This window comes from Stegostoma tigrinum, chromosome 11 (assembly GCF_030684315.1).
Source record: "Stegostoma tigrinum isolate sSteTig4 chromosome 11, sSteTig4.hap1, whole genome shotgun sequence".
NCBI lineage: Eukaryota > Metazoa > Chordata > Chondrichthyes > Orectolobiformes > Stegostomatidae > Stegostoma > Stegostoma tigrinum.
Genome location: NC_081364.1, coordinates 53,636,584 through 53,660,992, shown reverse-complemented (window position 1 = coordinate 53,660,992; position 24,409 = coordinate 53,636,584). Strand labels below are relative to the sequence as shown.

Below are 24,409 nucleotides of genomic sequence, written 5' to 3'. Positions count from 1 at the left end.
CTGCTGGGAGGCAGAAGCAGGGATTGCAAGGGACAGGTTGCCAGCTGTGTGAAGGAGGGGACAGGCAGAGAGTTTGTAAATGTGGGGAAAGATTAAACTGTCTCTTTTGCTTCCAAGCACCAGTTCCCTGAAGGACTGTAATCAAGATGGTACAGCAGGCTTCCTGAGCTCACAAAGCATGTCTGTGAGAGTGAAGGGAGTGTGTGTGTGCGCGTGTGCGTGTGCACGCGCGCGAAAGAGAGCGAGAGAGAGAGAGAAAGAGAGAATGAGTGTATGAGGGACAGAGAGAGAATGTGAGGGAATGAGAGAGAGAGTGTTTGGGAGTGACAAGAGTGTGAATGCGATGGAGAGAGACATTGTGTATGCTAGGGAGTGAGTGTGAGCGTGAGGAATCAGCGAGAGAATATATGTGAGGGACTGCAAGAGTGAATGTGTGTGAGGAAATGAACAAATATACTTATGAGGGAAAGTGAGAATATGTGCAATTGAGAGAGAATGTGAGCTTCTGACCGGGATAGATTGTGAGAGAGACAGCATTTGTGATAGTGATTGAGAGACTGCAGGAGAGGTGCATGGCTGAGAGAATAGGGGAGAGTTAATATGCATGGGTGTATGAGAGGATGAGTATGTGTGTGAGAGGGATAGGAGGATGAATGTGTGTGTGCGTGCGTGTGTGTATGTGTGTGATGGAGAGTGTGTGTGGGAGGGAGTAAGGGAATGTGTGTGGGAAGGAGAGTGAGGGATTGTCTGTGTTTAAGAGAGTGATTGTTAGGATATGTGTATATGTGAGGGAAACAGGATATGTTTGCGAAGGTGGGAGAGAGTGGAATGTGTGTGTCAGACAGGGAGAGTGTGTGTACGTTAGAATGAGTGAGAGAGACTCTCAACCCTGAGACTGAGTCAAGCACAAACACATTACCCTATCCCCTTTCCCAAAAACCTATCCACAAAGTTGGGCGAGAGAGGGATAAAATCAAGACTGAAAAGCCAGCCGCTTCTGACCCCACTTTTGAATAAGAAGCTGGTGCCTGAAAAGGTAAAAGTAAACTCAGTGTTAGTTAAACTCAACTTAGCTCAGCCCACCCATCCCCTTCCCTGGTGAGCAAGACTCTGAGTCTAGTCTGTCTCTCAGTTCCACTTGACCAAAAAAAAGGGTTTATTAGTTGGCTATGCTACTTGGTACTTTTCAATGGTCATTTCAAATTATTTTCATATTTATATATTATTTGATATACCAACTTATGAAATTTTAAAAATTTATATTTTACTGTTCTGCTAGTCTTATCTTTGTGAAATAAAATCAATATTCTTGGAAGTGCTGAAGATCTGAAATAAAAGTGGGAAGTGCTAAATAAACTCAGTAGTTCTGACAGCATCTGTGTAAAGTGAAACAGATAACATTTCAAGTCCCAAATGACTTTTCTTTGGAACTGAGTTAAATTGGACTCAAAACATGTAACTCATAGAGTCATAGAGATGCACAGCATGAAAACAGATACTTTGGTCAAACTCATCCATGCCAACCAGATATCCTAAATAAATCTAGTCCCATTTGCCAGCATTTGGTCCATATCCCTCTAAACCTTTCCATATATCCATCCAGATGTCTTTCAAATGTTGTAATTGTACCAGCCTCCACCACTTCCTGTGGCAGCTCATTCCATACATGCACCACCTTGTGTCTGAAAAAGTTGCCCTTTAGGTACCTTTAAATCTCACCTTAAAGCTATGACCTCTAATTTTTGACTCTCCCACTCAGGGGAAAAGACCTTGTCCATTTTACTCTACCCATGCCTCTCATGATTTTATAAACCTCTGTAAGGTCACCCCTTAGCCTCTGATGTTCCAGAGAAAATAGCCCCAGCCAATTCAGCTTCTCCCTATAGCTCGAACACTCCAAACCTGTAAACATCCTTGTAAATCTTTTCTGAGCCCTTTCAAGTTTCTCAACATCCTTCTTACAGCAGGGAGACCAAAATTGCAAGCAGTATTCCAAAAGTGGCCTAATCAGTGTCCCATACAGCCATAACATGACCTCCAACTCCTATATGCAATGCACTGACCAATAAAGACAGGCATACCAAATGCCTTCTTCACTATCCTATCTGCTTGCAACTCCACTTTCAAGAAACTATGAATGTGCACTCCAAGGTCTCTTTGTTCAGCAACACTCCCAGGACCTTACCTTTAGGTTAATAAGTCCTGCCCTGATTTGCCTTTCCACAATGTAACACCTCACATTTATCTAAATTAAACTCTTTCTGCCACTCGCCAGCCCATTGCCCCCTGTGATCAAGATCCTGTTGTATTCTGAGGTAAGCTTCTTCACTATCCACAACACTCCAATTTCGGTAACACGGAGGAACACAGCAGGCCAGGCAGCATTGTATTATCTCAGCTTCACAATGTGCTTTCTCAGACCCCAGCATCGGCAATTCTTACTACCTCCAAATTTGGTGTCGTCTGCAAACTTACTAACTATATCTCCCATGTTTACATCAAAATCATTTATATAAATGATGAAAAGCAGTGGACCCAGCACCAATCCTTGTGGCACACCACTCTGCACAAGCCTCCAGTATGAAAAGCAATCCTTCACTTACACCCTCTGTCTTCTACTTTTGAGCCAGTTCTGAATTCAAGTGAGAGATAATAGGAACTGCAGATGCTGGAGAATCTGAGATGACAAAGTATAGAGCTGGATGAACACAGCAGGCCAAGCAGCATCTTAGGAGCACAAAAGCTGACGCTTGTGGTTGGGGTAGAAAGTGTAGGTGACATGGATGAACTGTTTGAGCTCCTCGTGGGAGCACGAGGCGGTGCCGATACAGTCGTCAATGTAACAGAGGAAGAGGTGGGGTTTAGGGCCAGTGTCGTGACGGAAGAGGGATTGTTCCACGTAACCTACAAAGAGGCAGGCATAGCTTGGGCCCATGCAGGTACCCATGGCCACTCCCTTTCTGATGAAGGGTCTAGACCCAAAGCGTCAGCTTTTGTGCTCCTAAGATGCTGCTTGGCCTGCTGTGTTCATCCAGCTCTACACTTTGTTATCTACATGCAAATGGCTAGTTCTCACTGTATTCCACGTGATAAACCTTACGAGCAAGTTTTGAGAAGATTTGTAGCTCAGGTTGAGGTTCTGGATGTAAGTTTGCTCGCTGAGCTGGAAGGTTCGTTTTCAGACGTTTCATCACCATTCTAGGTTACATCATCAGTGAGCATCCAGTGAAGCCTCTGGCATCACCGGAGGCTCACTGATGATGTTACCTAGAATGGTGACGAAACATCTGAAAACAAACCTTCCAGCTCAGCGAGCAAACTTACATCCATAAACCTTATGACTAGTCTGCTTTGAGAATCTTGTCGAACACCTTAATGCAATCCATATAGATTATGTCTACTGCTCTGCCCTCATCAATCCTCTTCATTGCTTCTTCAAAAACTCAGTTAAGTTACTGAGACATAACTTCCCACCTACAAAGCCATGTTGACTATCCGTAATCAGTTCTTGCCTTTCCAAATACTGGTAAATCCTGTAAATCAGGATTCCCTCCAACAACTTCCCCACCACCAATGTCAAGCTCACTGGTCTATAGATCCCTGGTGTTTTCTTACTACCTTTCTTAATATTGGCACCATGTTAGTCAACCTCCTCTGTTTGTTTCTCCATAAATACTAGCAGACCTGCTGAATTTCTTTAGTACTTTATTGCTCACTAGTGAGTGAAAAATTAAAGTTTGGAATTCCATGCGAAAGGGTTCAATAGCCCTAAGCTGTATGTCCTAAAATAGGGGCCAAATCTGGATTGTGAATTCCCATCGAGGAAGCAGCTGAGACTAAAGTTGATGAATGTGCAGCTGCATAATCTAAGAGTTGTGTCTCATTGAGGGCCAGTATAGATTTGGCAATAGGAAATTTTACGTACGCTTAATCTTTGGAGATGTAATAAACGTCAGGTTAATCAACTAAAGGGGATGAGGTTAAGCAGGGGCTAGACTCAGCTGGAGCAGGTAAGGGAAATAAACAAGCTGTAGCAATGATGGGAAGTGGATGGGGTCTAGAATCACTGGTTGTAATAGTCTACTGAGAGGGAAGATAAACTTCTGTTTATTACTTTAGAATTACTAAAGTAATGTCATACCAGAAAAGAACTGTTTTGATGAATTCTTATACAATGGCCCTTAAATTATGCCTGAGATACTCGCATATAAATATAACATAGCTGTCAGAAATTTTTCTGTATTATTATTCAATTAATGATTTAAATGTCAGAAGCACTAAAAGGAAGAAATTTCCTTCAGAAAAATCAAATTGACTCACTTGGTTTTATCCAGATAACTGGCATTAAATCAAAGAGGACTTTTGGAAATTGCTCAGCCATTAATCCTCTGTAAGGAGAGCAAAAATAATATGGAAGAATAAAAATCATAATAAATTTGCTACAACATTTCATACAATTGCCAAACCATTATGACAACACTGGTAAAATAATTTTCAAGCTCGGGCAATTTAATAAATATGATTGTTCCTGTATACTTCTCTCGATCCCAACGGGCACCGTCTAGGAACATTCCATGAATGTAAGCTCCGTCTGATGGTGATTTTGTTGCTGTGTCTGAAGACAGGACCTATGGAAACACAACATTTCAATTCCTGTTTTTTAACCAAAAACAAAGCTAGAATTTCAATTATGGAATGGGCTTAATTAATAGCATCATTAGAACAGCAGGATGAACTATAAACATTTATTAATTCTAAGGAAATGAGGTATATGGGATAGCCATTTTTTGGACAGACCTCAATAAGCTACCAGCTGTTCCTAGTCTGATTTTGTAGATGTTTTTAACCAACTTGTTCAGACATGTTACAATACAAGTCTAGACAGTGGGACTTGATCTTTCAGCCCAGAGGCAGGAGCACTACCGCAGCACCTCAACAGACCTGTATCCCTGTAGATATGTTTAATCAGACATGTTATAGCATATAGCTAGAACAGTCAGACTTGAACACAGGTCTTCTGGCCCAGAGCAAGGGAAAACTACACCACACAAGCCCTGGATTGCTGTTGATAATGCCAGTTATCTAGATAAAACCTTAAGAAAACTAGCAGGCAGACAGAAAACAAAGAGTAGGAATTGATGGGTCCTTTCCAAACTGGCAGACAGTAATTAGTGCCACAGGGATGGGTGCTAGGATCCCAGCTATTCACAATATATTTTAATGATTTAGATAAGGGAACAAACTATAACATCTCCAAGTTTGCAAATGATAGCAAGTTGAGTGGGAGGGTGAACTGTGTTGAGAATGCAGAGATCGTTCATCATTATCTGGACAGGTTGGGTGAGTGGGCAAATCAATGGCAGATGCAGTGTAAATTTGGATAAATGTGATGTTATTCACTTTGGAATCAAAAACTAGAAAGTAGATTACTACCTGAATGGCTGTAAATTGGGAGAGGGGTGTGTGCACCTGTCACTGAAGGTAAGCATATAGGTGCAGGAGGCGGTAAAGAAGGCAAATAGCACTTTAGCCTTCATTGCGAGAGGTTTCGAGTACTGGTGCAGGGATGTACTGTTTCAGTTAGACTCGGCGTTGGTGAGGCCACATCTAAAATATTGTGTGCAATTTTGGTGTCCTTTTCTGGGGAAGGATGCTCTTGCTATCGAGGGAATGCAGCAAAGGTTTACTAAACTGATTCTGGGGATGACGGGTCTGATATATTCAGCGAGATTGACTAGGTTAGGACAAATGAGGGGGGATCTCATAGAGACTTATAAAATTCTAACAGGACTAGACAGACTAGATGCAAGGAAGATGTTCCCAATGGTGGGTATGTCCAGATCCAGGGGTCGCAGTCTCAGGATTTGGGGCAGACCATTTAGGACAGAGATGAGGAGACATCTCTTCACCCAAACTGTGGTGAGCCTGTAAAATTCATTACCACAGGAAGTAGTTGATGCCAAAACATTGAATGTATTCACAAGGTGGCTAGATATAAAGCAGTTGGGGCAAATGGGATCAAAGGTTATGGGAAGAAAGCCAGATTAGGCGATTGAGTTGTACGATCAGCTGTGATTGTGATGAATGGCAGAGGAGGCTCGACAAGCCAAATGGTCTCCTCCTGCTGATAATGGGAACTGCAGATGCTGGAGAATCCGAGATAACAAAGTGTGGAGCTGGATGAACACAGCAGGCCAAGCAGCATCTCAGGAGCACATGCTGCTTGGCCTGCTGTGTTCATCCAGCTCCACACTTTGTTGTCGCTGGTCTCCTCCTGCTCCTATCTTTTATGTTTCTATTTGCTGTTCCTTCTTTTTACAATGAAAATTAAACATTCTGACAACATTTGATTTAACGCTAGCAGGAGATATTGGATAAACAATGCTTGGAGAAAATCCACAGTGCTGATTTTATTCTTTATTGATGAGACAGACAGTGAAAGTAGAAAAGAAAGTAATTATGCGGCAAAAAGTTAAAGTAACAGAGAAAGATTACCTCGTACTCAAATCCCAGCAGGTCAATTGGGATGGTGTACTTTCTGGCATAGTTCTGCATGACTCCAGTCAGGAAGGCCTGGGTAAAGAAAAACCCAGACAACCAGAAGACACTGGGCTTTTCATTATCAAACCAGTTCTGTCAAATGTAAAACACTAAATCAGGTTTCAGCATTTATCGCAACAAAATCTACCTAATTAGTTCAAACATGAGATTAAGAGATTTGAGAATTTACATTACGTAGTTTGGTGAATCCTTCTGTCAAGCATATGCAAAATTCATGTGGTAGAATTTCTAAATCAAGTAATTTAGAATTATCTAGAAAATAGGGAGAGTGTTGCGACGAGGAGCAGAGTTGTGATTGGGAACATTGCTGTTTTGAGATTAAGAAAACTGGAAGAAAAGATTTCCCTCACATAAATCATATTTATACATTATTTTCAATCTCTGTTTCTTTTTTTTTACTACAACCAGTCAGACTGAGCAGTTGGTTTACTATTGAGCAGAAAGGCTTCCATCATAGCTGTAAAGGAGCGGTGAGGAGAGGAGGAGGGATCAGAGACATCAGATCAGTATCTGGTGAAAGAAATTGGAAGGACCTTGTGAGGAATAATATAAGAGTCAGGTCATAGATTGGAAAGGCCTTGAGTAAGAAGATGGATTAATGATGGAGAGGATTAGCCTTGTGGGGAATACAAGAGAATGTGAAGAACTGGTGGGGGAGATTGGAAAAGTCAGGGGAAGACTAGAAAGATTTGGTGGGAGATGAGAGGCAGAGCAGGGCCATAGAGGATAGATTGGAAGAGTCCAACTTTGGAAAGATTTGTGATAGAAGAGATCAGAGGCTTTATTGGAGATCAGTCAGGGCATTGTGGGGTAGGAAGAAACATTGGGAGCTGGGGTCATTGAAAGGGAAGAAGGGCATATCGAAAGGGTCTCTGGGAACAAATCTGAAAGGCTTTGATGGAAGGTTATTGTTAGTAGTAGATTGTTTGAGACAGTATCAAGCAGAAGTCAGAAGTGTGCGGCTAGGGGTAGAGATCAGAAGAGTCTGGGGTAGCATGTGATTGCAGGAAGTGTGTGAAGCAGGTAAGCTGAATTCAGTAGGCACTTATTTCCCACAACTAGTCCTTTTCCAGTTCTGGGCGCCCTATTATAGGAAAGATGTGGATGCTTTGGAGAGGGTTCAGAGGAGGTTTACCAGGATGCTGCCTGGACTGGAGGGCTTATCTTATGAAGAGAGGTTGACTGAGCTCGGTCTCTTTTCATTGGAGAAAAGGAGGAGGAGAGGGGACCTAATTGAGGTATACAAGATAATGAGAGGCATAGATAGAGTCGATAGCCAGAGACTATTTCCCAGGGCAGAAATGGCTAGCACGAGGGGTCATAGTTTTAAGCTGGTTGGTGGAAAGTATAGAGGGGATGTCAGAGGCAGGTTCTTTACGCAGAGAGTTGTGAGAGCATGGAATGCGTTGCCAGCAGCAGTTGTGGAAGCAAGGTCATTGGGGTCATTTAAGAGACTGCTGGACATGCATATGGTCACAGAAATTTGAGGGTGCATCCATGAGGATCAATGGTCGGCACAACATTGTGGGCTGAAGGGCCTGTTCTGTGCTGTACTGTTCTATGTTCTATGTTCTATGTAACTAGCAGTTTTTGCTTCCTTTTAGCCTTTTACTGAAGCAAACTCCTTCATTAATGAAGAACCCCATCTTCTCCCCCCTCACGCCACCATCACTTCTCATTATTTCGGCTCATTATCAGCTTTCTTGCTGTTTAAAATACGACCACAGGAAGGAGTTCTGATTCCAGTGCAGAAAATAGCCCCTATATCTGAGCGGGCATTTGTTAATAGTTTTACTGATTAGCATTGTGGATAATCATGGAACCAAAGCTGAAGAATGCTTTACACAGATTGCGGATGATTTCAGTTGGAAATTGGAGTTTCTAACCTACACAGATCTCATTGTGTGTGCTATATATGAAATGCACAAGAAAGGATCATATAAATCAGATCGTTAGTAATATTGGCAAATGATGGATAGCAGAGAATCAATGAGGTAAACAACAGCATTATGCATGCTAGGTGGTGATTCACACAATAGTAAAATAACAGGCAAGAAAGCAATTTATTATATGTAACAATGACAGCTCATTTTATGCAATAACTTAAGGAAGGAAATTGATTCACTTCCTAAATAGCATCGTACATGAAGGGATAATGGGAACTGCAGATGCTGGAGAATCCAAGATAATAAAATGTGAGGCTGGATGAACACAGCAGGCCAAGCAGCATCTCAGGAGCACAAAAGCTGACGTTTCAGGCCTAGACCCTTCATCAGAGAGGGGGATGGGATGAGGGTTCTGGAATAAATAGGGAGAGAGGGGGAGGCGGACCGAAGATGGAGAGAAAAGAAGATAGGTGGAGAGAGTATAGGTGGGGAGGTAGGGAGGGGATAGGTCAGTCCAGGGAAGATGGACAGGTCAAGGAGGTGGGATGAGGTTAGTAGGTAGATGGGGGTGCGGCTTGGGGTGGGAGGAAGGGATGGGCGAGAGGAAGAACAGGTTTGGGAGGCAGAGACAGGTTGGACTGGTTTTGGGATGCAGTGGGTGGAGGAGAAGAGCTGGGCTGGTTGTGTGGTGCAATGGGGGGAGGGGACGAACTGGGCTGGTTTAGGGATGCGGTGGGGGAAGGGGAGATTTTGAAACTGGTGAAGTCCACATTGATACCATTAGGCTGCAGGGTTCCCAGGCGGAATATGAGTTGCTGTTCCTGCAACCTTCGGGTGGCATCATTGTGGCACTGCAGGAGGCCCATGATGGACATGTCATCTAAAGAATGGGAGGGGGAGTGGAAATGGTTTGCGACTGGGAGGTGCAGTTGTTTGTTGCGGACTGAGCGGAGGTGTTCTGCAAAGCAGTCCCCAAGCCTCCGCTTGGTTTCCCCAATGTAGAGGAAGCCACACGGGTACAGTGGATGCAGTATACCACATTGGCGGATGTGCAGGTGAACCTCTGCTTAATGTGGAATGTCATCTTGGGGCCTGGGATAGGGGTGAGGGAGGAGGTGTGGGGGCAAGTGTAGCATTTCCTGTGGTTGCAGGGGAAGGTGCCAGGTGTGGTGGGGTTGGAGGGCAGTGTGGAGCGAACAAGGGAGTCACGGAGAGAGTGGTCTCTCCGGAAAGCAGACAGGGGTGGGGATGGAAAAATGTCTTGGGTGGTGGGGACGGATTGTAGATGGCGGAAGTGTCGGAGGATGATGCGTTGTATCCGGAGGTTGGTGGGGTGGTGTGTGAGAACGAGGGGGATCCTCTTTTGGCGGTTGTGGCGGGGGCGGGCTGTGAGGGATGTGTTGCGGGAAATGCGGGAGACGCGGTCAAGGGCGTTCTCGATCACTGTGGGGGGAAAGTTGCGGTCCTTGAAGAACTTGGACATCTGGGATGTGCGGGAGTGGAATGTCTTGTCGTGGGAGCAGATGCGGCGGAGGCGGAGAAATTGGAAATAGGGGATGGAATTTTTGCAGGAGGTTGGGTGGGAGGAGGTGTATTCTAGGTAGCCGTGGGAGTCGGTGGGCTTGAAATGGACATCAGTTACAAGCTGGTTGCCTGAGATGGAGACTGAGAGGTCCAGGAAGGTGAGGGATGTGCTGGAGATGGCCCACGTGAACTGAAGGTTGGGGTGGAAGGTGTTGGTGAAGTGGATGAACTGTTCGAGCTCCTCTGGGGAACAAGAGGCGGCGCCGATACAGTCGTCAATGTACCGGAGAAAGAGGTGGGGTTTGGGGCCTGTGTAGGTGCGGAAGAGGGACTGTTCCACGTAACCTACAAAGAGGCAGGCATAGCTGGGGCCCATGCGGGTGCCCATGGCCACCCCCTTAGTCTGTAGGAAGTGGGAGGAGTCAAAAGAGAAGTTGTTGAGGGTGAGGACGAGTTCGGCTAGGCGGATGAGGGTGTCGGTGGAGGGGGACTGGTCAGGCCTGCGGGACAGGAAGAAGCGGAGGGCCTTGAAGCCATCTGCATGTGGAATGCAGGTGTATAGGGACTGGACGTCCATGGTGAAGATGAGCTGTTGGGGGCCAGGGAATTGGAAGTCTTGGCGGAGGTGGAGGGCGTGCGTGGTGTCACGGACGTAGGTAAGGAGTTCCTGGACCAAAGGGGAGAAAATGGAGTCCAGATAGGTGGAGATGATTTCGGTGGGGCAGGAGCACGCTGAGACGATGGGTCGACCAGGGCAGGCAGGTTTGTGGATTTTGGGAAGGAGATAGAAACGGGCCGTGCGGGGTTGGGGAACAATAAGGTTGGAGGCTGTGGGTAGGAGGTGCCCTGAGGTGATGAGGTCATGCAGATGGCTTCAAGGCCCTCCGCTTCTTCCTGTCCCGCAGGCCTGACCAGTCCCCCTCCACCGACACCCTCATCCGCCTAGCCGAACTCGTCCTCACCCTCAACAACTTCTCTTTTGACTCCTCCCACTTCCTACAGACTAAGGGGGTGGCCATGGGCACCCGCATGGGCCCCAGCTATGCCTGCCTCTTTGTAGGTTACGTGGAACAGTCCCTCTTCCGCACCTACACAGGCCCCAAACCCCACCTCTTCCTCCGGTACATTGACGACTGTATCGGCGCCGCCTCTTGCTCCCCAGAGGAGCTCGAACAGTTCATCCACTTCACCAACACCTTCCACCCCAACCCTCAGTTCACGTGGGCCATCTCCAGCACATCCCTCACCTTCCTGGACCTCTCAGTCTCCATCTCAGGCAACCAGCTTGTAACTGATGTCCATTTCAAGCCCACCGACTCCCACGGCTACCTAGAATACACCTCCTCCCACCCACCCTCCTGCAAAATTTCCATCCCCTATTCCCAATTTCTCCGCCTCCGCCGCATCTGCTCCCACGACAAGACATTCCACTCCCGCACATCCCAGATGTCCAAGTTCTTCAAGGACCGCAACTTTCCCCCCACAGTGATCGAGAACGCCCTTGACCGCATCTCCCGCATTTCCCGCAACACATCCCTCACACCCCGCCCCCGCCACAACCGCCCAAAGAGGATCCCCCTCGTTCTCACACACCACCCCACCAACCTCCGGATACAACGCATCATCCTCCGACACTTCCGCCATCTACAATCCGACCCCACCACCCAAGACATTTTTCCATCCCCACCCCTGTCTGCTTTCCGGAGAGACCACTCTCTCCGTGACTCCCTTGTTCGCTCCACACTGCCCTCCAACCCCACCACACCTGGCACCTTCCCCTGCAACCGCAGGAAATGCTACACTTGTCCCCACACCTCCTCCCTCACCCTTATCTCAGGCCCCAAGATGACATTCCACATTAAGCAGAGGTTCACCTGCACATCCGCCAATGTGGTATACTGCATCCACTGTACCCGTGTGGCTTCCTCTACATTGGGGAAACCAAGCAGAGGCTTGGGGACCGCTTTGCAGAACACCTCCGCTCAGTCCGTAACAAACAACTGCACCTCCCAGTCGCAAACCATTTCCACTCCCCCTCCCATTCTTTAGATGACATGTCCATCATGGGCCTCCTGCAGTGCCACAATGATGCCACCCGAAGGTTGCAGGAACAGCAACTCATATTCCGCCTGGGAACCCTGCAGCCTAATGATATCAATGTGGACTTCACCAGTTTCAAAATCTCCCCTTCCCCCACCGCATCCCTAAACCAGCCCAGTTCGTCCCCTCCCCCCACTGCACCACACAACCAGTCCAACCTGTCTCTGCCTCCCAAACCTGTTCTTCCTCTCACCCATCCCTTCCTCCCACCCCAAGCCGCACCCCCATCTACCTACTAACCTCATCCCACCTCCTTGACCTGTCCGTCTTCCCTGGACTGACCTATCCCCTCCCTACCTCCCCACCTATACTCTCTCCACCTATCTTCTTTTCTCTCCATCTTCAGTCCGCCTCCCCCTCTCTCCCTATTTATTCCAGAACCCTCACCCCATCCCCCTCTCTGATGAAGGGTCTAGGCCTGAAACGTCAGCTTTTGTTCTCCTGAGATGCTGCTTGGCCTGCTGTGTTCATCCAGCCTCACATTTTATTATCGTACATGAAGGAATTTCTTTATTGGTCAGTTATTAACTGTGGAAGCTATGTAATCGGGAAGACTGGAGTGGTCTCACTTAAAGAACACTTTTCTTCATGTAACACAAGATTCATACTAAGGTATGGAGATATTTGCATTTGCATTCATTATTTTCTAGCTTTGACTAACTTTTTGGCCTCTTGCTATTTTGAGATCATGATAATCTACATGATTTTACCTGTAGGAATAGTAGCCGGCCCAAAAAATCAGTGATGTAGCTCCCCAATGGCTTGAGGCTGGGATAAGAGCGTTGAGCCCACTGATCCGGAAGTTTTCCAATGAGCAGACTTCCTGCCAGTGCTTCCAGCTTTGAATCCATCACTACTAGACCTTTAATTGCTTTCTGCAGGCTCTGAAGGGTAAATCGTATTGTTCGAATTAAACTGAAAATAAGAGAGATGAAAGAACAAAATAGTAAGAACAAAATGGTACCTAGGTCCTGATTGCTAATTATTAACTATTTAGTTAACCTAATACGATGAAGGGACCAGAAAACAAAAAGGAAAATTAATTTAAAAAACTATGGTGTTGCTTAATGATCAAATCACCATAAGTCAGCAAATATGGCAATGATGAGTAAACAGAACTTGGGTACAAGTTAGGAAATGGGCACTAGAATTTTGCATGATCTTAAATTTAAGAAGGATTGAAGTTGGGTGGTTGGCCAGTCATGTGTTGGAATGGTCAAAATCTAGAATTAAAAGGACAGGATTAGGTTTTCAAAAGCAGATAATTGGAGGCAGGATGAAGATGTCTTTGAGCAAATTTTAAGCCTTTGTTAGATGACTTCTTAATTTTCTTGGCTCAAGGGAATACAAGGCTAGTTTGTGCAACACTTTTCGAATTTTAACCTTTTTTAGCCTAGGTATTATTCTGGTGAATCAATATTGTACCTGTCTCCAAGGTTAAAATAGCCCTTCTGAAATGCAAATCCCCAAACTGAATATATTTTTCGAAACTGAGTTAATCAGAGCTTCATATAATTGAAGTATAATTTTCACTCCAAATAGTTCCACCCTTCTGAGATTTACATCCACTTCATTTTTGAATTACTTTTTGTTGCTGTCCACTAGCTTTTAATGGCTTCTGTACATGGAACCCTAAATCTCTCTGCTCCTCTTTATTCCCAGATTCTCTCCAATCTACCTTCCAGGTCTAAATGTGAGTGATTTCACAGTTTGCCACATTAAATTCCATCTGCCACGGGTTTGTGGACTCACTCAACCTAACTTTTAAGACTTTTTGCTCCTATCTGTGCTCTTTTCAATACCAACTGTCAACAGTAAATTGGATATTTGGTTCTTTCTTCTTTTGTCAAAGTCGATTATAAGTACAATGAAAGCTGAGGCATCCAAAGCTGGAGTAATCATATATCCTGCACAAACCTGTTATTTCCTACATTTGTATTGTTAAAAATAAAGCCATGCTGTTGAAACTTCCTTCTTGCAGTTATAAGGACAGATATAAAAATACCAGCTTTCAGAGGGAACAGCAATTTATATTACATGAGAACACTGACTGGCAAATGTATTCATGTCCATCGGCAGTCCTCTGTAGCTAAAATGAATTTGTCTGGTAAATTGCAAGTTTTCAGTTAGACAAGCTTGGGAACACTACCTAAGGCATATCTCAACCAGTTGACTTGCCTTTTAAAGATTTAAACAAAGCTTTGAACTAACCATTCCCTGGTGCATTCTCCAGGGCAGAGCCTTGATCAAAGTCCATTTGCTGACCAATCAGCACCCTGCTTTTCATGCAGTTAAGTTATTGTTTCATTTTAAAGTCTTACATCTGTCCTAATGTGAGTACAAGATAAGAAGGTTCAATAGCATGAGTACTACTGCGAAAAAAACAAGTTCTTTACTACGAAGTGAATATCCCTACTCCTATCTCCTGTAATTTCACTAATTATAATTTTACCACTAAAATATTCAGAATTATAAATCTCTCTAATATGAGGAAAAACTCTCTACTTACTTATTGAATCGTTCCATCTCTTGTACTAACACTGTGTTCATGCTTTCTTCATATCTTACTGGGTATTTATTCAATGCTTCTTCAATATCATAATCTTTAGGCAGCTGGAAGATAATTCAAAAATATGTTTGGTAACTAACAAAAATGATTTACACTCTGTGAAAAGAAATAGTCCCTAACTGAAACACAGAGGTATTTGAATATAGCTACTCATGATCTTATTGACAATGCCATGTACTTTGAGATGGAACGCATATAGTGAAGCAGTATCAATCATAGTTGCTTCAATATTCAAATACCTTTTCAAGGATATCTGTTGCAATATCAAATAGCATATGATCACTGGAGCCAGATGCACCTCCCTGTCCACTGCCTCCCTGTGTTAGCAGCAATGAATCAAACATTATCTTGGTTTGTTGTAAATCTTTTGAGATATCTACATTTTCGTGCATTCCAAACACCTCTGGGTGTTGAGAGGAGGGTAGTTTCTGCGGAGACAGAAAAAAAAATAACATGGTAAGACAAGAAACAAAAGGGCCAAATTTCAACTGTTAGCTAGATAACAAAGTGTAGGGCTGAATGAACACAGCAGACCAAGCAGCATCTCAGGAGCACAAAAGCTGATGTTTCGGCATAGACCCTTCATCAGAGAGGGGGATGGGGAGAGGGTTCAGAAATACATAGGGAGAGAGGGGGAGGCGGACCGAAGATGGATAGAGGAGAAGATAGGTGGAGAGGAGAGTATAGGTGGGGAGGTGGGGAGGGGATAGGTCAGTCCAGCTCGTCCCCGCCTCCCTAACCTGTTCTTACTCTCACCTATCCCCTCCTCCAACCTCAAGCCGCACCTCCATTTCCTACCTACTAACCTCATCCCACCTCCTTGACCTCTCTGTCCTCCCCGGACTGACCTATCCCCTCCCTACCTCCCCACCTATACTCTCCTCTCCACCTATCTTCTCCTCTATCCATCTTCGGTCCACCTCCCCCTCTCTCCCTACTTATTTCAGAACCCTCTCCCCATCCCCCTCTCTGATGAAGGGTCTAGGCCCGAAACATCAGCTTTTGTGCTCCTGAGATGCTGCTTGGCCTGCTGTGTTCATCCAGGCCCACACTTTGTTATCTTGGATTCTCCAGCATCTGCAGTTCCCATTATCTCTCTTCAATTGTTCGCTAATTGGTTTAAGGTTGCTTTCTTGTATGTCAACTGTAAGCCCTTGATGCAATTTTGAAGTGCAAATGGATGGAATATATGTCTTTTACTGGATATCGACTGCCCTGTCTGATGGTCCTCAAAGGCAAAAGAAGTGCTTTTTGATTCCCTCTCGAATAACTCCAACTTGTTAAATTTCTTAAAGCCCAGCACTCCCAGTATGGGAGTCAGCCAAACTACACAGAGCACAGTACCAAATGTAACACCGCTTTTCAAAAATCATGCCCTCGTACATTATGAGCTTCCCGTGAAAGTCTTAAAATCACCACTGTAAATATATGACCTTTGGTATTTGAACTATAAACAATATTGCACCGCAGGTAAATACACAAATAAATATGAACATTTACACCCATTTGGAGATTTAGACATCTGTTTTTTCAGGGATGAAACACACAAAAGGACTACAGAATCTCTAGTCTGCCTAACTCCAGGGTTCATCCTGAACTAAAGGAAAACTTGGTAGCAGACAGGGGTGGATGCTGTCAATTTTCCCTATAATGTGATAGCTTTTCTCTTCCAAACTAGACTGGAAGAATCTTAGATGACAAGGTGTAGAGCTGGATGAACACAGCAGGCCAAGCAGCTATAGAGTAGCAGGAAAGCTGATGTTTCAGGTCTGGAACATTTTTCAGAGTCAAGACCTGAAACGTCAGCTTCCCTGCTCCTCTGATGCTGCTTGGCCTGCTGTGTTCATCCAGCTCTACACCTTGTTATCTCAGATTCTCCAGCATCGGCAGCTCCTACTATCTCTGGGAGAATCTTAAGTGTGTTAAACCACAACACAGGGTACTGGAATCAACATAAGCAGCAGCCCTAGTTGAAAGAACGTAGAATTTATAGAAGTTATAGGGAAACGGTCCTGTTTTCTGTCTGCTTCCTAAATATCTGTACAAACAGTCTGCAGACAGTTGCACCAAAAAAGCCACTGAATAGACAGCTCAATTGGTCTGAGAGCAGTCAGAAACTAGCTCCAACTCACCAAGCAGCCAAGCAGTGAACAATAATTCCTTGAACGTGGGAGATCTCAACAATGAAAAGGACTTCCAACCTGTACTAAATTCAAATTCATTTGAGATCCAACTGCCTGGAAGAAATGTGTTTATAGGGAATGTTGTAGCCTGCTGAAAAATTTCACTTTACAAAACCCTTACTTCCATCTCAAAGCATCAAAGTCACATAAAAAAACTATAGCCTTTCATGAGGGAGACTGGAGGTCATAAATCAAAGATTATGATAGTTATAGTCTGTAAGGCCTGAGCATATTTTCCTGCACATCTGAGGAAGCATTACAATCTAACTCAAAATGTTAACTCTGTTTCCCTCTTCATAGATGGCTGCCAAACCTGCTCAGTTTGTCCAATATTTTGTTCTTATTCAGATACCTATCATCTGCTTTTGTGAAAGCATAAGTTTAGTCAAGTTAGTCGTAAGAGTGGAAAAACAAACTTTTTTTGCAAGTTGTAAAACTTGGAAAGTAGAGAGAGACTTAGGTGCACTCCAAGAAGGAACACAGGAAGTCAGCATTAAGGTACAACAAAAAATTAAGAAAGAAAACAGTATGTTAGCCTTTACTCCAAGTGGACTGGAGTGCAGCAATAAAGAAATCCAGCTTCATTTGTACAGATATCTGGTGAAATCACACTGTGTACAGTTTAGATTTCCAAATTTAAAACAGAATATACTTGCATTGGAGGCAGTACAATGAATATTCCTTAAATTGGTCCTTGGGATGAGAGAACAGTCTTAAAATGAAAGCCTGAATAAATTGCACACTATATATTTAGAAGAATGAGAGGTGTTCTCATTGAAACATATAAAATTCTCAAGAGCTTTGGTACAGTAGATTCTGCTGATCTGTAAATCTAATATAAGGCGCACATACTCAGGATAAAGGACCTTCCTGAAATGATTCATTACCAAGACGAGAAGAAATTACTGGACTCAAAAGGTTATGAATTTTTGGAATTGTTCAGTTAGAGAGTCATGGATGCTCCATTGATACAGACATTTTAAGTTGGGATAGATAGCTTTGTGGTTTCTCAAGGAATTGTGACTAATGGGGAGTAGGCAGGAAACTGGAATTAAAGCCCAAGATCAGCCATGATCATGTTAAATGGTGGAGCAGGCTAAGGGATCATGTAGTTTACTTCTGCTTGCATTTTTTGTGTTCATGCAGATCTGAAAACTGTAGTATATGCCCACAGCTCATTGCAGCATATGCAAATGATCAGAACACATTGACAGAGTTGTGGCCACATTGATTTTGCTCCTGATTTTGATGTTACCTTGAAAAAATTCACAAGAGATATAGAAATAATTACTGAGCTTTTCAATGGCAAATGTAAAAAACACATTTTGTATGATTTAATAAACCAAATTTTAAAGTGAGGAGGTAGGTGTGATTTTGCTCTCCCTGGAGGCAGCATGAGGAGAAATATTTAGCCATATTTGCCCTAGAGAAAAACTTGCCATCGGTGCTCTGCAATTGAGCAAGGAAGTTCCTGCGTGGTTTATTTCATTTGCACACAATCAATTCCTTAATGGCCACCCAAAAGTCTCAATTTTCACCTACCCTGTCATGTGGGTGGGGGATGACAAAGGTGGCTAGTTTCCAACTTAAAATCCAAAATATTCTCCCTGCTGAGTTTGGGGAGTTCAAATTTTCTTAATATGGGTTAATAAGACCGTACGACACAGGAGCAGAAATTAGACTAGCACCCCATCGAGTCTCCTCCACCATTCAATCATGGCTTATAAGTTTCTCAACCCCATTCTCCCACTTTCTCCCTGTAAGACTTGATCCCCTTGACAATCAAGAACCTATCTATCTCTGTCTTAAATACAGTCAATGACCTGGCCTCCTCAGCCCTTTGTGGTAGTGATGTCCATAGATTTGCCACTCTCTGGCTGAAGAAGTTTTTTCTTATCTCTGCTCTAAAAGGTTTTCCATTTACGCTAAGGCTGTGCCCTCAGGTCCTAGTCTCTAGTCTGCACTTCAGGCTTTTGAATTTTTTCCCCATTTCAAAAATAGCCCATACCTGTATTCTTCTCACCAAAGTGCATGACCTCACACTTTCCCACGTTGTACTCCATCTGCCACTTCTTTGCCCACTCTCCTAATCTGTCCAAATCCTTCTGCAGTCTCTCTGCTTCCTCAATACTACCTGTCCCTCTACCTATTTATGTATAGTCTGCAAATTTCGCCAAAATGCCCTCAGTTCCTTCATCAAGGTCATCAATGCATAAAGTGAAAAGTTGTTGACCTAACACTAACCTTTGTGGAACACCACTTGTCACTGCTGCCATCCTGAAAAAGACCCTTTCAACCCCACTCTTTGCCTTCGGCCAAACAGCTAATCTTCTTTCCATGCAGCACAAATGAGGTAACACAAGAAAAGCTGCTGAAAGCCTTTGTATCTGAGCCCCTTGACCACCTTCTTCCTGTGACCCTAATCAAAATATCAAGCTGATGAAAAAAAAACTTAGGCTTTGAGAGGCAGACTTTAGGATATAGAAGCTGCTGGATTATTATTGGTCACCCTTCTGTGGGGGGATACGCACCCTCGCTCGCCTCTCAGCTCTTAATGAGCTCATTGATGAGTTCTTTTGTCAGTGGGGGTGATGTACTCATCATTTAACTTCCACTTTTTAACAAGAAAAGGAACAATCTGCCTATTGTCCAGAATTATAAAATAATTCATAAGAACAACAACATTAGGAACAAAAACACAAATTGCTGGAAAAAGCTCAGCAAGTCTGGCAGCATCTGTGGAGAAAATAACGGAGTTAACATTTTGGATCAGGTGACCCTTCCTCAGAATTGGTGGTGGCTGGGAAAATATCAGTTTATATGCAGAAAATAGGAAGGGCGTGGGGTAGGGAATAAATGATACGATAGAGCCTAAAGAGAGATAAGAACAGTTGGCAGACAAAGGAATTGATAACAATCCAGTTGGAAGGGTGAATAGTTGTTAATGGGGACTGTGAGTGACCAACAACAGGTAATATGTAATGGCAGGCTATCTGATAACAAGGCCTGGTGCGTGAGGTAGGGGGCTGGGACATGGGAGAGTTTCGGCCCTAAAATTATTGAACTTGATATTGAGTCTGGAGGGCTCCAGGGTCCCCAAGCAGAAAATGAGGTGTTGTTCTTACAGCTTGCATTGAGCTTCGCTGGAACACTGCAGCAAGCCAGAGACAGAGATGTTGGCCAGGGAACAGGGTGATGCATTAAAGTGGCAGGCAACAGGTAGTTCAGGGCCTTTTTTGTGAGCAGACCGTAGATGTTCTGCAAAGCGATCACCCAGTCTACGCGTCATTTCCCCAATGTAAAGGAGACCTTGCTGTGAGCAGCGAATGCAGTAGACTAGATTTTGGGAAGTGCAGGTGAGGTGTTGCTTCACCTGGAAGGTATGTTTGGGCCCTTGGATAGTAGGGAGGGAGGAAGTAAATGGGCAAGGGTTGCACCTTTGCTGGTTACAGGGGAAGGTGCCATAAGGCTGAGGGAGGATGTTGGGGGTAAAGAAAGTGTCAACCGGGGTGTCCAAGAGGGAACGATCCCTGTGGAAGGTGGACAAGGGAGGGAAACTGGTGGTGACACCCCGCTGGAGGTGGCAGAAATGGTGTCCGATGATCTTCTGGATATGGATGCTGGTGAGATGGTAGGTAAGGACAAGGGGAACCCTATTGCTGTTGCAGGAGAGAAGAGAAGGGATGAGGGCGGAAGTGCAGGAGATGGGTCACATCAAGTTGAGGGGCCTGTTGGCAAAGTGCTGGGGAATCCTTGGTTGAGGAAGAAGGTGGACATTTTGGAGGCTCCTTTGTCAAAGATGGCCTCATGACAGTGATGGAGGACCCGGGAGAATGCGATGGAGTCTTTACAGGAAGCAGGGTGGGAGGATGTAGAGTCCAGGTAGAACAACATTACTTTGATTTCTAAAATATAAGTTACTGTATAGAATAAATAGATTAATTTAAGGATTTTAGATGTGTACTGACCAAAAGAAATAAAAATGATGATATTAAGGTGATATGAATGAGTGAACTGAACGGGCTGAATCAGCTATTCAGCATTACCTGTTGCTGTCTGAAAAATATGAAATGCCATGGAGGTTATCCTGGATGAATTGTAAACTTTTGACTTGTTTTAAATAAAAAGTTGTTATTAATACTATCATTGATATTAAACTATAAAAAAAATTAGTCTTTGTAAGTGAGTTCAAAGTAAGAACAATTTATATAATTCAAAAGCATTGACAAATTACAGTAAAAACCAATAAACTATCAAGTACCTTAATGAAGTCAATGTAGTCATCATACGTTCCTTTTGGGGGCACACAGTAATTCCTACTGGGGGAGAATGAGTACCTTGGGTTCTCTATTAACTCAGGATTGCAAAAGTCTGCCAAAATTGTCATTAGTAGACGTCTGTCCCAGTCATCTGTCACACGACCCCCATAATTACATTCACCAGTAAGGTAAGTGATGGCTTCGAATGGAACACTGTCATATTCATTTATGAAGAGCTGTGAACCATCAAACAGAAATATTAAATTATCATGGAGCAAAGCTGACATGTGTTGTCACTATATCTGGAAAAAATTAGAGACTAAAGAATCTGAGCAGATTTAGGGTACCTAACTTAGCTAATAACTGGCAAATCAGATTAGGATGGACTCTGGTGCATTACTAAATTAATGGAAGTCGCTTAAAACATAGGAAGTGTACTCTATTATCTTCAATGTCCGCAGGCTAGGGAAAGGAAATTAATGTTGGCACCTTGTCCAAATTACAGTACAGATCATTGTATGAATGGAAGGAAAGAACAGGGCCAAGATTGATTTCCAAAAACAAAATGTGGTTGGCCAGAGAAAATGTTATCTTCTAATATGAGAATGTGCATGAACAAATGCAATTTTTATTTAACCAAATAACTCATTAGTTTTAGGCTCAGAACTTTAAGTAAAATGTTGCTTCTATGTGTGGATTTAAAAAAGGGGCCAGAGCGAGATTGGAGAATGCAAGGTGGGGTTTGAAAAGCAGACACACAGAGAACACAGAACAGTGCAGTACAGCCTCTTTGGTCCCACAACGTTTTTCCAACCTATTATCCAAATCTAAGATCAGACTACCCTGCATACTCCACATTTTAGTATCATCCATGTACTTATCCAAGAGTCAATTACATGTCCCTAATGTGTCTGACTCCACCACCACCCCCAGCAGCGCATTCCATGCACCCACCATTCTCTGTGTAAAGAACTTACTTCTGACATTCCCCTCATACCTTTGTCTAACCACCTTAAAATTATGTCCCCTCCTAACAGTCATTTTTGCCTAAGGAAAAAGTCTCTGGCTATCCACTCTATCTATGCCTCTCATCATCTTGTACACCTCCATCAAGCCACTTCTCATCCTTCTTTGCTCCAATGAGAAAAGCCCGAGCTTCCTCAACCTTTCCTCATAAGACCTACCCTCCAGTCCAGGCAGCATCCTGGTAAGTCTCCTCTGCACCCTCTCTAAAGCTACCACATTCTTCCTATATTGAGGCGACCAGACTGAACATAATATTCTAAGTATGTTCTAACCACGGTTTTATACAGCTGCACCATAACCACATGGCTCTTAAACTCAATTCTCCTGCCAATGAAAGCCAACACACCATATACCTCCTTAACAACCCTATCAACTCGGGTGGCAACTTTGAGGATCTGTGGATGTAGACCCCAAGATCCCTCTGTTCCTCTACACTGCCAAGAATCCTGCCATTAACACTGTATTCCGTATTCAAATTCAACCTTCCAACATGAATCACTTCACACTTTTCCGGGATGAATTCCATCTGCTACTTCTTTGCCCAGCTCTGCATTCTGTAAATTTCCTGTTGCAACCTACAAAAGCCCTCCACTGTATCCACAGTTCTACCATCCCTCGAGTCATCGACAAACTTCCTACCCAACCTTCCCACTTCCTCATCCAAGACATTTATAAAGATCACAAAGAGCAGAGGTCCCAGAACAGATACCTGCAGAACACCACTGGTCACTGAGTTTCAGGCTAAATACTTTCCATCTACTACCACCCTCGGTCTTCTATTGGACAGCCAATTCTATATCTGGACAGCCAAATTCCCCTGGCCCTGGATCACACATGTCTCCTTACTTTCTGAATGGGCCTATCATGGGGAACCTTATCAAATGCCTTGCTAAAATCCATATACACCACATCTGCTGCTCTACCTTTATCAATGTGTTTTGTCACATCCTGAAAAGATTCAATAAGACTTGTGAGGCATGATCTGCCCCTCACAAAGCTATGCTGACTATTGATCTGCGCCTCACAAAGCCATGCCGACAATGCCATGCAACAAAAATTTAACGAGCAGAGCAAGCCCTCGTTTAAAGTTGTGATTGCATTCATGAAAATCACAATTTTAAGCGTAGCAATTTTAAGTGAAATATTGTTTTTCATAGGAGACTACTGTATATTAAAACTGAAGTTAGGTTCTGTAGGACCTTTCTTGTTAGATAAAAATTAAAAAAAACACCATGCAAGTTGAAATATTTTACATTGATAAATTTCTGCATTGGTAAATGAATGAACTTTTAGAATAAAATAAGTTAAAACATATTAAAGATCAATGTAGTTTTCCCTTATAGTAGCTCTCATTCATTGTCAACCCTGCTTCTGGAACCAACTGTCCCTCACCCTCCTGGTCACTGCAGATCCTTCCTCTCCTTTGACTTGGGCCTCTCCCCATTCCCACTTCTCCAACTTTCAACTTCTCCATCTATGGGCTATCTGACTTGCAATGTCATGCTCTCCCCGACCCTCCAACCTGTGGCCTCTCTCCAACCCATTTTGTGATCCAGATCCAACCAAGGTTAGATCTGGATCCAAAGAGCTCCTATTCGCTGGTTCCCTCTCCTGAACCTTGGATATGAGCAAGGGCCCTGGAGATGAGCTACCTGGCAAAAGGCCAGAGCACTTTAATAGTCATTTATTTGCTTGATTAAAAAGATTCATCATAATTTAGTATAATTAAATAAAGATAATCAAATTATCATCATTCTATATAGCTCTTAGAATGGTAATGATATTACACTATTTGTGCTTCTTTATATTAAGAGATTCGTAAGCCACTAAATGATGAACAAAAAATCAAGTCTATATACAAGGCAATCATTATCTAGCTTATGAACCGTGTTTTCTTTTTTACCTGCAACTGTCTGATACTGATACGCAGGTCAGACTCATTAAATCCATATGGTATATTCCAGCCAAGAGGACCAAACTTCCTCCTCTCCTGGACAATCGCATGGAAAAAGCAAAGTCCAAAAAGAAGTTTCTCCCAGATCTGATTAAAGGATTGAATCAATTAGAAATGGAAGAAATAAAATAAAAAATGCAACTGAACAATTTGACCATAAAATTTAACTGTAGCAATTGTACAGCATGAAATCTGAACTGACCATTTCCTTTCCAATGCAGTTATTGAAAAAAGTGGGATCAGAAATAGGATCAGTGAGGTAGGACTGGAGTAGATTTAATCGGAGACCTGTAGGAGGTTCGTTAGTCATCTTCACACCATTCTGCAATATGGTCACTGGAAACTAG

General features: G+C 43.6%; 1 protein-coding gene across 1 annotated transcript in view; it reads right to left on the bottom strand.

Moving 5' to 3' along the window:
* dnah12 (dynein, axonemal, heavy chain 12) overlaps window positions 1–24,409 on the bottom strand; it is a 318,710-nt gene that overhangs the window by 1,434 nt on the left and 292,867 nt on the right. The window contains exons 65-73 of the mRNA XM_059649958.1: window positions 24,265–24,405; window positions 24,012–24,149; window positions 21,085–21,318; window positions 14,880–15,068; window positions 14,581–14,684; window positions 12,782–12,986; window positions 6,496–6,633; window positions 4,537–4,628; window positions 4,321–4,388 (exon numbers count right to left, since the gene is read on the bottom strand). Coding sequence (XP_059505941.1) covers window positions 4,321–4,388; window positions 4,537–4,628; window positions 6,496–6,633; window positions 12,782–12,986; window positions 14,581–14,684; window positions 14,880–15,068; window positions 21,085–21,318; window positions 24,012–24,149; window positions 24,265–24,405 — 1,309 coding nt within the window. The remainder of the gene's footprint in view (window positions 1–4,320; window positions 4,389–4,536; window positions 4,629–6,495; window positions 6,634–12,781; window positions 12,987–14,580; window positions 14,685–14,879; window positions 15,069–21,084; window positions 21,319–24,011; window positions 24,150–24,264; window positions 24,406–24,409) is intronic.